The sequence below is a fragment of the Meleagris gallopavo genome, chromosome 6 (genome assembly GCF_905368555.1).
Source record: "Meleagris gallopavo chromosome 6, MGAL_WU_HG_1.1, whole genome shotgun sequence".
Lineage (NCBI taxonomy): Eukaryota > Metazoa > Chordata > Aves > Galliformes > Phasianidae > Meleagris > Meleagris gallopavo.
The window spans coordinates 7,834,966-7,850,000 of record NC_139409.1 but is presented as its reverse complement, the minus strand read 5'-3'; the positions used below and the strand labels follow the sequence as shown (position 1 = coordinate 7,850,000).

The 15,035-nt window shown below is 42.8% G+C and overlaps 1 protein-coding gene across 1 annotated transcript; it reads right to left on the bottom strand.

The window, feature by feature from the left end:
• Positions 1–6,152: 6,152 nt before the first annotated feature.
• Positions 6,153–14,989, bottom strand: INSIG1 (insulin induced gene 1). The gene is made up of 5 exons (XM_085227011.1): positions 14,434–14,989; positions 12,833–12,957; positions 11,827–11,993; positions 11,292–11,391; positions 6,153–8,481 (listed from the first exon to the last, which is right to left on the bottom strand). Exons 1-5 carry the CDS (start codon positions 14,753–14,755, stop codon positions 8,452–8,454), a joined length of 744 nt encoding a protein of 247 aa, XP_085083137.1. The 5' UTR covers positions 14,756–14,989; the 3' UTR covers positions 6,153–8,451.
• Between the last annotated feature and the right edge of the window lie 46 nt (positions 14,990–15,035).

The window sequence follows — 15,035 nt, the reverse complement described above, 5'->3', positions numbered from 1 at the left end:
CAGCACAGAAATCCCCAAATATTTCCTTGTATCCCCCACAAGACACACAGTTTCCCTCTGCACAGAGCACACATCTGTCTTCTTTTTGGACCAACAAGGCTCAAGCAGAAAACAAATTTTCCTTTTTGTTTTGCCTATTAGATATAATTTAACATAGAACGCCTGTTATAATTACTGATTATACAAGGGGTCCCTTGTATTTCCAAGGTACTAACAGGATTATCTAACAAGGACAAGACTTCAAATGAAGCAGAAATATTACAGCAAAATTCATTGCTTTGCATTTGGGACAGAGAAATGGGATGAGTTTGGGGTAGGGGACAGAATGAGTGGGAGCTCATACTCAGTGCTGTTCCCCTATGTAAAACTGTGTTTACGCACAAAAGAGCATTTAAAAGTAATCTGGGGAAACAAACAAACAAAGAATAAAAACCCAACAAAACACACAAATGTACCAAAAAAAAAAAAAAAAAAAAAAAAAGTAATAACAAAGATTGTTAAAGAAAGACCTTGTGTTTTTATTGCTTAGGAACACAGGGAGCAGGGATGTCCCCAAGCTGAGTCCTGACTTGCAGAGATGCTCTGTCTTCTGTCCATCCTTCCCTTAATCCCTTCCATCCTTCCATTTGCCCATTCCTTACGTCCATCTATCTTTTCGATTCATCTATTCATCCTTTCCATTCTTCCATTCTCTCCATCCCTTCTATCTGTCCATTCCCATCCCCTCTGTTCATCCATCCATCCTTTCCATCCGTCCATCCCCTTCATCCCTTCTATCTTTCCATCCCTCCTTCTATTCCGTCTGTCCATCCCTTCTCCCCAGCCATCCCTTCCATCTCTGCATCCCTTTCTTCTACCAGAGCTCTCACACTTTAGGCCTGATGGAAAGTAAATCCTTTTAATGAGTGAAATAATTTTGGACACAAGAAATTTCCCCCTCTCCTTTGTAATTAGAGCTGGCCGCATGTCTAAAATGATCTGCTTTCCAGGGGGAAACAATAATTGAATTGTTGGGAATCTCCTGAGCTTTGCTGGGCTCCAGGAAGGCTGTGAAGGAAGCTGAGCTGCTCTTTCGTTAGCGCTTGTGATGAGAGTGAGGACACCCCAGAATTCAATTACGCAGCTCCTCCAGGAACCACTATAATTATAACGTCAAGTTGTTTTTTAAAATTTCATAATTGCGTTTTAGGATCCTTGCATGCATGTTTGGGACCCTGGTGGGGCTGGAGGTAGCCTCCCACTGCCTGTCACCTGGTGCCTGGGTGCCCTTTGCCCCCAGCCTCATCCCTTGTGACCACACCATGGCCATCGAGACCTTCTCTATGTCCCTGCCCTTTGGTGGACATCACTTCTGAGAGCTGTCAGAGCATTCTGTGCCTGCACTGGGGACACATCCCCGGCGTAAGGCCTGTTTAGCCCTTTGGAATTCACTGCTGGCAGAACTGGTTGCCATGCATGGATGTTCTAGAAGGAAATTGGGAAGAACTGCATGCCCTGGTTCCCTTGCCCTGTGCCTAGTTGGGTGCAGAGGTCAGCCCCAGGGCTGGGGGCACCTATGGCTGCACTGAGCTGAGTGTACATCTGGCTGCTCCAAGATAGGCAAACATCTGGTTGCATTGAGATGGGCACATGCCTGGCTGCACTGACCTGCTTGTGGGTTTCTGGGGAAGAAACTGCTCCTGAGAGGGAGAGAGGAGGCTGAAAGAAAGGGAAAAATAACCAGAGAGCAAGAAGATAAAAGTTCAGGGACATGATTTAGCGGAGGGTTGTTAGAGTTAGGGTAGTACGGTTGGGTTGTGGTTGGATTTGATGATCTTTAAGGTCTTTTCCAACCTGAGCAATTCTCTGATTGATTCTAAGATCAAATGGAGGAAAGGTGGGAGAACTGTTAGCTGTTTCTCCAAAGGAATGCATTCAGCTCCCTATGCTCAAGCAAAGAGCCACTGTGTCTCAGGCACAAAGCAGGTAGCAGATGCTCTACACTCCCACCCCATGACCATGGCCAAGGTTACCCCAAGCAGACAGAGCATAGAAATGAATCCCAGCAAGAGCTCATCAGAACCAAGACACCAAATTACCTTGTTTGATAGCACATCAAGCACTCAGCCCAGCTTCCCCTGACCTGGACCCACATCCTGGAGCCTTACAGGTCCACCTCGTTGCCTGCTGAGGTGGAGGGGATGATGAGCACATCCCAGCCCTTGCAGGTCAGGGCCTGTATCATTGCTGTGGCACCGGGATTGCAGAGAGGAATATGCAATGAGTGCTGGCTGCAGGCTGGGAATAGGCTCACTTCTTGTTCTCTCAGACAAGCAATTAGAGCTGTCTCCTGAAGCAGTTCCCACCCAGCAAGGAGTTCCAAAATATGAAAATTCTTTCCCTTCGTATTATTTTCCAGATGTTCACTCTTTGCTTCCCTTTATTAGTGCTTCCTTTGCCAGGGTGACTCATTTAACAATTAGTTTAAGCACTGACTGTAGCATCTGTTACAGATATTACCTGTGCCTCTAAGGCAAAGCTTCTTACCTTCATTTTTTACCCATCTCTCCTTTCCTTCCAGACCTTTAATAACATGTAAAAATATCTTTAAATTAATAGGAAACTCTGATTTCTCAACCAGGTCAACAGATGGCTCATTTGGACCTGCCTTCAATTAAGCAGGTGGAGCATGCCCAAGGAGCAGGCAGTCAAATGCAGCTGTTCTTTCCCCAAGTCCCACCGCAGATCTGGTGGGATCTCCCGCGTGATGCTGCTCACTCTGTCAGCCTCATAGCTCAGTGCTCAGACTTCACTTACCTGGCTCTTGGTGGTGGGAGTGATGATGTGGGAATATCTGTGCATTGCTGGCTTTGGGATACCCTGATATGGGGTGATGGTGGGACTCAAAACTTCACCCTCATATTATCTTGGACATCTCACATCCCATGTGTAGACTTCAGCTGCTGCTCTTAGAGGCTATGCGTCTCCTGCGCCAAATTTTCAGCTTCGCTGGAATGCCTTCAATAACCTGGAGTATGAAATATTATGGAAGGTGTCTGTGTTTCTCAGCTGGGTCCCATCAGGAGAATTACTACTCCACAGGTTGTATTTTTAAATTTCTGTTGAGTAAGGACTAACTTGTACCATAGTAAGGCTCTCACCCCAGTTGAATAAAGATGAAGTAAAAATGAAGCTAAGACTTCGGGATGTGCCGTGATGAAACAATAAATCTGATGAAAAGAAAGTAAAGTCACAAGGACTGATTATCCTGTTAGATACCATCACTATCAGTAGTAGACCACTTGGACCATTTTTCAACAACCATAGTCAAACCAAAAGATTTCAACACGTTAACAAATGTTTAAGCTGACCCAGACTTCCTGCTCTTATTTTCACATAAAAAAGTAAGAGACTGGACTTGTTTTACTGCCTTCAGTATCAGATCTCCCACAGCCAGCTCTGATGGAGGACTTCTGTTGGCACTGGAAGACACAATCAGTGGAAGGAAGACCTCCTTTATCCTCAGAAAGCTCTAGGTAAGAGAAACCTTTATGTCAGCCTGCAATCATGAGGAGCAATGTCAGCCCACAGAGCCTCACACTATGGGTTTCATCCAAGCAGCGAAGCAAGAGGTGGTTCAAAACCCTTCAGACACACTGCTGGCAGACAAGGAGGAGTTTGCTTGCTGTTTGCTCCTCAAGTTGCAATAATTGTCTTGCTATCACAAAAGGAGTGACCTTTTCCAGTGATCTCGCTCCTAAATTACCTCAATTCTTAACGCAACATCTTATTTGTTTGCTCAAGGTTTGGGAATCTTCCCCTATCCCCAAAGGGCCCTTGCTAAACCCTGCATGCTCCAGAAATTCCTTGGTGACTGCAGGAAAGGCTGTAGGTATAGCTGGGCATGTCCCAATTGGCTGCAGGCCTTTCTGCATTACAGGATACATTGGCCCTGTCCAAGCTGTGGTTTCAAGCCATCTGATCTCTAGTTTTCATGTGCCTCTTGGGTAAGCTGTAATTCAAAATGCAGCCAGAAAAGCTGCCAGGCCTCTTGCCTGAAGAACTGCATGGTCACATCCTAACGACATACATTTCTGCATGAACACCTCAGCAAACCATTACAGGCCTGTTTACAGGACGTGACATTGGCTCCCTTAGAATCCAGTTCATCATATTTTAATTCTGGAGCAACGACTTCAAAGGAATATCAAAAGGATGAAATTTTGTGCATTAGCATCCAGTTAACAGACATATACCACCAACAGACACACGCACATACATATATACAATGTGTGTTTATAGATGTATATATATATATATATAAATCAAAATCAACCCAGATAGACACTGGGAAGAGGAAGCTTGGAGTGTTCCTGAAACTGGCCTCCCCTGCTCAGCCCCAAGCCACGTCAGGCTGGCTCAGGAGAAACAGGGTAGGTGTGCTCAACTTCTGTATAAAAATGTTTATTTGTAACAGGTGTTTTAGTTACTACAGGAAACATAGTAAGTTGGTGTAATTTCTATAGCACTCACCTGATGTTTAACATAATAGCACGCGGAAACTTCCTAAATAGGCAGAGTCAGCTCACTGTAAAAGAAAACATTTACAGCTGGATATAAACTTCATTGAGCAGAACTCATGTTAGCTCTGATCCTTTAGGACTTCTTGGGTAGTAATGTGGGATTTATAGAAATGATCCTATCTACTCTGAGTTCTCTTTAAAAGTTAATAAGACCGGGCTAGCAGCACCATTACGGCCTACAGGCTTTCTTAACACACAGTTATGCAATAAAGCTGCAGTCCTCACCCCTTTGTTATTAATCTGTCATCATAACTTGTGTTTGTAGCCTCTGAAGATAGAAGAACACAGTAAGATTTAGGGACAGGGAAAGGACTACAGCATTGGTGTGGGGAAACTCACATAATACTTCATCACCCAAAGAAATCCCCACCACCTTTAGAAAACCATTCTGGGCACTTAGCTGAAGGGCTGTGGTCACACACACCTTTCAAGTTTCCAAGATCAGAGTCCTTAATGATCTCTGTTTTAAAGGCATGGTTTTGTTCAATTAGTCCAGGATGTAATGCCTTGTTCTCCAGAATTTTGGAGCTACTCTGATGTGCAGAAAGACTACTGAGACTTCATATCATTATTCATCTCAATATGTTCCTGTTGCATTCAGAGAACAGTCTATGGGCCCTCCTGTGGCTAATTTAGCACCTGCAAATCCCCATGCTTTAAGCCAAAGGCTGAATAAGCCACAGAATGAGTGCACAGAAACTATGCTACCCACAAGTCAAATCATACTTTCTGGGAACACTAACAGGGATTTCATTTTTCTTTTCCCTCCTTTAGGAACATCGTGCCCCTGCCCATCTCAAGAGGAGACCACGGGTGAGGCATCCTAGTTCTCCAAGATCAGGAGAATGCCACATCCTATTGTGTAACTTCTCATTCCTTCTAACAAAACCCGAGCAGAGGCTGAGGGAAAGCAATGCACCTGGAAGACTGGGGCCATCCTCAGCCTGGAGCTCTTCACCACTACTGAGCTGGCATGGAGCACACACAAGCTGAACAGAATGCAGGCTGTCTGAGCCAAAGCAGCTTACGCAGCTCCTAGCTAAGGATGCTCAAGTTCAGCCAACACTGTACTGAAGCAGATGAAGACAGATCACAAAGCCATTCAACTACTTCCATTAAGAACAGCAGCTCCTAGAAGCCCGAGGTATACATTTAAGTACAGTAAAACTGAAGGCTTTTTGCTTAAATTTGCAAACTGCTATCATGCCTAACTCACACAGCATTTAGCCATTCATCACTGCAGATAACTAAGCACACCAGGAAGCAGTATGTTTACCCTACACTGGCCATATTTTGTTTCAAATTATGAACGTTGCTATCTTGGAAGACAATGGCAATAGTGTTCTCCTCCCCAAATCACATAGCAGTAACACATGCCACTTTCTTGGCAAAATAGCAAGACTTGTTCTTAAACTTTATTAACCCAGGCTGGACACCCTTCGAAGTTAATCTTTCTGTGTTCAGTTTAGAATTTTTTTTTTTTAATACCACTGAGTATGCATGACTGAATATTAGTTATGCAACCATAACAACTGTCCTTTTCAAGAAAGATTCCTGCATAATGTGAATACAGAGAATCCAAGGCAAACATGACTTGATCATAAAACTTTAATAGTAAAAAAAGTGTAAAACCAAACACACTGCTGAAAACTTATTTGTAAGAATGAGAATTTAAGTGTTCAAATTCAGAATAGTGCAAATTTTCTTCTCTCCCGTCGCTTCCAAACTTAAATCACTTTGGTTCAGATACTTAAAAGTATTGGCAAGAAATGAACTTCTGACATATTTTTTGGCTATGGTATTTGTAACAGATTTAGCTTGTCTTTGCAAATAAATACTTTGTTATCTATCAATTATATGTAAAGATCACAGTCATCTTTACTTAAATCTGGTTTTATAGTTTTGAAAAATGGTCTCTTAAGACTGTTACAAAACTGTCTTCTCAGCAGGCAGCATATTTCTTGAGATATCTGAGCTGATCCAGTCCCAATCCAGGGCCTAATCTCTTCAAGTGGTCCTACAAAATGTGACTTATTTGGGTTTTAAGTGTTCGAGGAAGGATGGAAGGATCTAAAGCCAGTGAAAATTACTCTTAATTTACACCAAGCAAGATCAGAATTGGGGTCTGTTTTGTAATACAGCCTTTGTACAAAACTCTTCCTATAAAAAAGCACAAGCAGCAGCTATAGCATTCCCTTTGAAGAGTGAAAACAGCCAGAATGCTGCTACCTTGCCTCAATATCTTTTTGGATGGGTTGCTCTTTAACAGATGCCTCTATTTATATCTGAAGCCATGTAAGATTGGAAATGAACACACACACAATAATTGTAGAATACAAAAAGGCAAATGCATAAAAGTTTACAAGTACACCATAACCACAAAACTGGAGTATTTCTAAAAATTTGGGTTTGATGAAAAGTACAACAGAACCAGTTAAATAAATTATTGCTCCATTGGACTCCATGCAGCATTGAAATGAACTCAGAACCCTTTTCTCTTTAATCTGTCATAAGAAATGATCACTATTGAAGAGAATATGAGGCTCAGATTTTTACTGTACATTGCACTTTGATTTTAAGACCTAATACTTGCTATTTAGGTCCACTGTGGTCTAAGCTATCAAACAAATACATTGTGCTCACAGAACTAAGTATTAAGAAACACCAAATGTTTAATGTAGTGATGTAAGCACTTTTTTGTTTTTGCTTTTTTTTTTTATACAAGGCAATCACAGATTGCAAGTTCCATAGGGTTGTGATAAAAATAAGCAGTGATCTCTTAAAAACTGAGCTGAGTAAATGAGCTGTTCACTATTCTTCATACAGCTTATCACAGATATCACATTTTATATCACATTTTAGGCCTGCTTTTGTTTCTAAACACTTCAGTCAAAGCCCTGACTCAAACAGTTCCAAGATCACACATAGCCTGAGAGGAAACCCCACTCTTCCCAGGAGCTGGGGGCACATGCTCAATGGCCACAAACACCTGCAGCACACATAACTTTCAGTCACACTAGACATTTAAAGTACCTGAAGACTGACTTTGGTGAGACACTGAAACTTATGCCTAATTTTAAGTCGGAATAATCACCCACACTTAAGTTCTTACTAAATTCGGGCCAGAAGTAAATATGCTCAAGTCTGACTGCAAGCTTGTGAAGTAAGCAATCTTTCAGTCAGAATTTCTTGATAAAGTTCACCTTGGAATTAGATTGTCTCCAGTGTTCACCTATGATCCAAGTAATTTGTAAATTCAAAGCCAAGTGACAGTCTTTCATCCCTCTGACTCCTTCACCAAAGACAAACTTAATGCAGCATTACAAGTAAGGGCATGATTCCTTCATAAGACTCCTAAAAGCATTAGTGCAATGCCTTTAATTGGTTTCGATCACTCTTATTTTTAAATAACCCTATATTTTTAAAAGATTTGGATAAATACTATTCCTATTAAACCATACTTCATCATTGTTAAGCACCATCGATCTACTTCCTTTGGGCACTGATACAGGAGCTTGTAATTAAATTTCAGTTTCAAGGCTTTAAAAATACGGCAGCTGCTTCAATAACTTACACTGGAATCTAATACTTGGAAAACTGCCACTTAGCCTGAACTCTTGTATTCAACTTGGTGTTAAACTCTTCCAGAGAACAGCCATATGCAAATGCTTATGCAGTAAATCAGGGTAAGATTTCAAGATAAGCAGTTAATTTCACTTGGCTATTCTAAGAGTGGATTAATATTTCTTTTTTCCCCCCCACAAGTCATTTGTGCAGTGAGCCCATAAAGAGATTTTTTTTTTTTGCTAAATAATCTTCAGTTTAAAAACAGGAACACATCTTCTTAATGTTGCTCTCACACTGGCACCATGCTCTCTCCTCCGAGGATTTAGTCATTGTGTGGTTTCTCTGGAATACCCTATGAATATTAAAAAAATAATAACAAAAAGTATGTTAGATTTTAATACCACATGAGAAATTACTATATTATGCAGTATTTTCTATGACTAAATAATCAACTAACTTCATTTAGGCTGACAGTGACTTAGCACACCTGACTTCCTATAAGAGCCCAGTGAGGACATGCTCCTTAACTGCAGACAAAAGGAAAGTCACTGTGGTTCTGTGCAGTCTCAATTCATTCATCTGATTAAAAAAAAAAAAATCAGTGGAACTGTATTTAGACTTCACTTGCAATCCTCCCCATCTCAATTTATTTTTCAGCAGGAAATGCACTGCACTTACTTACTAGACATTAATTTCAATTTTAAAGGGCTCTCCTTCAAACTGTCCTCAAAAGATACTGGATTTTCCAAGCAAAGCCTGGTATCAGATAGACCTGCTCATTCCTTTTCCAGTATGAAATCCTATAATAACATCAGTGTAAGACAACATTTAACCAGCTTTCACTTAAAGCAAAGCTTGTGGCAAGTTTTTCCTCATCCTATTTCCAAAATAGAAATAGCCATAAGTATTGAACGTGTTCACAGTTCTGCAAGCTCAAGCACTAGCAAACAATAGTTACTCTTGAGGTGGGTGTTTTAAAAACCACTCTAGTTTACAAGACATTAAGACTGATGGTTACAACTCAAGATGTTGCCTCATTACCAGAAATATATTTCAGTATTAAAAAAAAAAAAGCAAACTTCAAACCACTGTCAGCACCGTTTCAATTTTCCCCATTAGTTTTCTAACAGCAAAAGACAGACAGAAGAAGCAAGGCAACTCTACTCTATTACAATACTTTCCAAAGGTGCTGCTTCCTACTCTACATACACCCAGCACACATCTGTTCTTTGATTCACAACAGTCAAGTGCAGCCCAACAGCTCAATGACTACAGTAGAATATATTTAAAGTGACCCTTCCTTCAGGTTTTGTTTGAATACTGCCCCTTCTTGCCACCCTTACAGTGGCATCAATCTGGTTTCCTCAGCTTTTAGGTCATTTCTACAGAAGGACTTAGCAAACTGAGTTCTGCTTCTCTGTTTTGAAGTGATATTCTCCAAGCTCCTACCACCATAAGCATTCTCATGAAGTTGCTGGGCTTCCCAAACTTTTTCCAGATTAAGTATTGGTAACAAAACACGTAAGATGCTTCCAGACAACCAAAATAGAATGCTTTGCCTTGCCAGCTTCCCTACTTTGAAAGGAGGGTGACAAGCTGGACAGAGGAGCTGCAGGCAGAAGTCAGTCTGACTTCAACTACATTCAGGTGAAATGCCAGGTGAACAAGGCAGGAATAAAGAAAAAATAAATCTTATGCACTTAAATTTAGTTTCTTCTTCACTGAGGCTTCCTTTTCTTCCCAACCTAAAAAGCATGGCAACTGGAAATGCTGCACATACCATTACAATATACAGAACTATAGCACAAAGCTGACTGCAGAATTTTAAGACTGTGTGCAATAAGCAAGGACTAAATTTGCTATTCACATCAGGTGACAAAATTAACATATTTTATTTATCAAATTCTACCTCCCCCCCTTGTACTTAGTCCTAAGGAAACAGAGCAAAACCAGACAGTGTGAACTGCTGTGATTTGAAAGAATAACAGAGTAAAAATTGACTGAAGACTGTAACTGGGGTCCTGGGAAATCTAACTTGGGATCAAGCCAGTGGGAAATAACTTTTAGAACAACACTATTAAGAACAGAAGTAGATTTGCCCTTTTTTTTTTTTTTTTAAAGGAGACAGACTTTTGTACAAGAGGTAACTTAATTTAACATAACTGAGAATCAATAGTAGAGAAATTAAATAGTTAACATGGCTTTTTTCCCCTTTATCTTGTCTGGAAACCAACCCACCTACAGTATCAAGTTCTGACTGGACACTTTAGAGGCACACTAGTGTCTGTTGAGTTAGAAAGGTTAGATAGAAGGGATTGAAAGCCTGTTTAAGGCAAGGCAGCTTTAGACTAATCTTTAACTTATTTGTGGTTCAGTCCTAGAAAGTGGCTTCTCCCTTTACTAAACAAAGACTGGTATTTTAGTTACTCCTAAGTCTACAAAGGCTGATCCAGAGGAAATTAAAGACATCCAAGGCACAACAGTCTTTGAACTGGAATACTTGAAGAATATTTTCCAGAATAAAGAAATTACGTAGCAAAAGACACAACTAAGATCAATGAACTATTAATTATTACTATCCAGTGTAATTTAACAACCAGGCTGAAAGCTGACGTACAGCCAGGTTTACTGTTAAGTACACTACAAGGGAATAATTACTTAAGAACCTAGCAGGTAAGACACCACTTACACTATATTGTACCATTTGTGGAGTGATACTTGAACCATGTATAAAATGACCAGAAAGAGCATATTTAATTCCACAGTGGTGGAATTTAATGCTTTATGAGGATATATTTCCTCCACAAAAGAAAAATGCTTTAGGCTTGCTCTAATTAATCATTCACTATCTGCCTCTCAGCTTTCTAGCTACCTTAGACATTATGTCAACTGCTAATAGAAAGGGAGTAGTTAAGATGCTGATCAGATCTGCTACACAGATTCAGTTCTTATTTAGGCTGCTGCTGGAAAAAAGTTTTCATATAGAAAGGTAATTCCTACTCTACTGGCAACACAGGTTATGTTTACATTTCAGCTCTTTTGAAGACACCTATTCATCACTCAATCTGTGAGTCACACCCTTAGAGGCACAGTTTGTTCTTGGACTACGAATGACAGAAGTTATTTGGACTGTTAAAGGAAATGCTAATACACAATAATTACCATAGCCAGCTGGCGTCCTATGTTTCCTACAGTCACACCTCCTGAGAAAAATATACATGGAAGCCAAGAACGGATGTATAGGAAATCTGGGGATGTGTACCTAATAAACAAGAAGTTAGAGACAAGGCATTATCATCTTCTTCCATACTATTAACAAGATGCTATAGATTCTCTCCCCAAACACAGCAGAGAAACTCAGGAGAAGCAACAGCAAGACCAAATTAAATCTGTTAACTCAAAAGTCTTAAAAAGCAAGGTCTAGCATTTCTTTCTCCTGAGAGCAAGTTAATGACAGACCAAGTCAGGAGAAGTTCAGTTTGTTGAGATGTATGCTGAAATAACAGCTCAGTTTGAAAGCTACCTCCCTCCCCACTCAGTGCTCAGTTTAACAATTTAGAACATGACAATTAACTGCTTTAGACATAGAAAACCTTTTGTTATAAGAACACGCCAAGAATGTTAATAAGTAGCTTCCAATACCTGTGCACTCATTTTTATTACAAGAGTTGAAATACTGTTTTAAAGTGTAACTTACTGATAAACACCATTATATACAAGGAACTGGGTTATCAGAGTTGCTACAAATGCTATTGTAATTCCAAGTCCGAGGCCACTTCTTGAACGATCAAATGTCCACCAAAGACCCAGTGATAAGGCTGCAAGAGTCAGGGACAGCTGGACATTGTTGGCAAAATCTAGTTTCTGGAAAGAGATGTTAAGGACAATCCTTTCAAGTCTGCTAACATCCTATTCAAATGGAAAGCAAGTATGATTTTACACTTCTAGATACACTACATTAAGAATCTGGTTCTCACACCTGCTGAGCAATTACTCCCCTTGTTGCCTTTACACTTGCACTCCAGGCACACTGACTTTTGTAACACTGAGCATCTAAAGAATACACCATATAGTAATACATTTAACTTCCACAGATTTTCTTTTTTTTTTTTTTTTTTTAAATCTGAAGTAACCTAGCTACTCCTTCCTAATTTAAGTTTTCTGCTCAAGTCATAAGCATTCAACAACAAAAAACAAGACAAACAAAAAAAACCCAAAATTCTTATTGAATAACTTAGTGCATCTCCCATCCCTGGAGGCATTCAAGGCCAGGCTAGATGCAGCTCTGGGCAGCCTGGTCTGGTGGCTAGTGACCCTGCACGTAGCAGGAAGGTTAAAATTAGATTATCACTGTGGTCCTTTTCAACCCAGGCCATTCTATCATTCTGTGATCTCACTAGTTACTTACATTAACTATTAAATACAGACAGTATACAGATTAACTCATGTTGTTTTTACCTTGTTGCCCTCAGTTACACCAGACGCAGAATGATGTCTGGCCTCCTCCCAACCCAGAACCCCATAACTACTTCAAAGTTATGAGTGGTGAAGTATCGTAGAGCAACCATTGCACTGTGCTGCATGTTTCTGCAGTCCATAGTTGTCCCCTGGCAACAGCATTATCACTACCTTTGTAACTCCCTCAGGTGAGCTCGTGGCAATACAAAGAACATGTCAAGCAACAAAAACTAGATGAAGGATACAGCACTTGCGTGATTAATGCCAACAAAAACTGCTATGCAGCGCATCACGCTTGCCCACTCTCTTTTGAACTTGTGTGGCTCCCCAAGGTGGCTGTCAATGCAGGGGTACAGCAGGCCAACAACAGCTGCAAGAGAAGCAAGACAATACATTAACCATTATACAGTGATTATTTAGATGCTATTAGATATTAGGTTGTCAAATAAGTGTTTGACTAAGCATTATTAGTAGTGACAGAACTGGTACAGTACTGTAAGCCTGGCAAAGAAAAGACAATTAACAACTCTTCATATACACTTTAGGAATGAAAAAATAAAAGCCTGAGACTTTATAAAGAGATGTTCCATTTGAACCCTTAAAGCAGAGATGTATGTAGTGCAATATTAAGGTATCTCACTTCAAGCTCTTTTTCTTCCATAAGCATGCATCATTTCTCACTCTGAGTAAACACTTGCTCTGCTCCAATAAAACAAAATCAAAGAGCTTAATTACAGAGAGGAATAGAATGTATCTTTACTGCTTGTGTGCAGGATATCTCCTTTTATTAATTTACTGCCTGTGAATCAGGCCCTGAATTATTATTTGTGCAGACTGAGAAGTTGCTTGGCACAGCTGCTTCCCCTTCTGCTGGGCTCTAACTCAGCCTATGCTCCCAATCCACCCCACAAGTTTTGGTATCTAACAGAAGCAGGGTGGAACTTCAGGAAGGAAGCTATCATCAGCCACAGCCTGTGACATATCTACCCACCCTCTTAGCCAGAGAGTGTTTTATCCTCAAATTGCCTTTTCAGTATGAGAAATGGAGGCAGAAGGAAGAAGAGAGGATACCATGAGCTTAGTTGTATGTCTTAGAATAGCAAAACTTGTCCCTGCTAGCAGCTCCATGTGTTGACAGAAGGCTCAAATGAGGCTCCCAACCTCATGTTATGTGTTTCCTCCACTCTGCTCCCCTCAATCTTTGATTCCTAAAAGAAACAGCTTCACCATGCAGGAGAATATGAGACATATAGTAGGGCATAAGGCAGTAGAGCTAACACTTTAAGTTTCGTTTCTTGATGCCAGTCACAGGACTTTTACCTTGGGATAGCAGCTAATAGCCAGAGCTTAATGCAAGCACGATAAGACTACTAGAAAACAATCTTACCACAATCTTTACTACACAGCTTATCAGTCACGCAGGCATACCATTCATACTTTCAGCAGGGGCACAATCAGCACCACCAAATGATAAACAAGGCACACAAGGCTCGCTGAAGCACTTCCAGCGCCAAGATGACGGCGCTCTGACGCCCCGCGCTTCCACCCCAGCCCCCCGCACCCCGTCCCGGCTGCCCGCACACAGCGCAGCCCCGCGCCCGCAGCCCCGCACGTGACTTCCTTGTTGTCGGCCCGGCCCGTGGCCTGTTGGCGGCGGCAGCCAATGGGAAGCGCCGCCCGCGCCTCACCAGTTCGGCGGCAGCCAATGGCGGCGCGAGGGGCGGCGGCGGGACGGGCGCGGGGAGCCCCGCGGCGGCTGCGGGCAGCGGGATCCGCGATCCGACCGATGGGAGTCACAGACCGGGATGAGGCGGGGGAGGGTCGGGAGGGGCCGCACGGCACTCACCTGCTGCAGTCCCGCAGCACGGCGGCACCCACCAGGCGGAGGAGAAGAGCGTGGCGATGACCTCGTCGGGAAACAGCGTGACGTTGCGCTGGATCTGCAGCAGGTTCAGCACCAGCGCCATGAAGGCGCCCACCACGAAGAGCACGACGCTGCGCTGCACCAGGTGCTGCCTCCACGTCGTGCCGTCCCGCACCGCACGTCCCGCGCTGGGCGATGGGCTCCGCATGGCGCCCGCCTTGGGGGCTGCTTCCCCGGGCCGCGCCGCGTGCCGCGCTCGGGCCGCGCAGGAGCAGCTCCAGGCGCCGCTCTCCAGCCGGGGCATGGGCCCGGCCGCGCTCCGGAGATAGCGGAGACGGCCGGCAGCGCAGGTGACAGCCGCAGAGCCGGGCTGCACCGCCCCCTCCCCGCTACCGCCTCTCACCTCAGCCCCTAAGGAAGGCGCAGGCCACCACCGCGCTCGCCGCCCGCTCCCGGCGTAAGGTTTATAACCGCCGGCAGCCGCCGTCACGTCACCCGCCGCCGACCTACCGGCGGCAGCGCCCGGCCCGCCGCCGCTCCGCCCCTCCCCTCACGCCGCGCCGAGGGCGGGACCGGGAACGAGC

What these genes read in the sequence shown, in the direction of transcription:
- INSIG1 (XM_085227011.1), bottom strand. Translation starts at nt 14,755, where the DNA reads ATGCCCCGGCTGGAGAGCGGCGCCTGGAGCTGCTCCTGCGCGGCCCGA. An exon ending in GTGCTGCGGGACTGCAGCAG is followed by an intron (nt 12,958 to 14,433) that starts GTGAGTGCCGTG and finishes CTTCTCTTGCAG; the next exon opens with CTGTTGTTGGCCTGCTGTAC. An exon ending in GTATATAATGGTGTTTATCA is followed by an intron (nt 11,392 to 11,826) that starts GTAAGTTACACT and finishes CTTGTTTATTAG; the next exon opens with GTACACATCCCCAGATTTCC.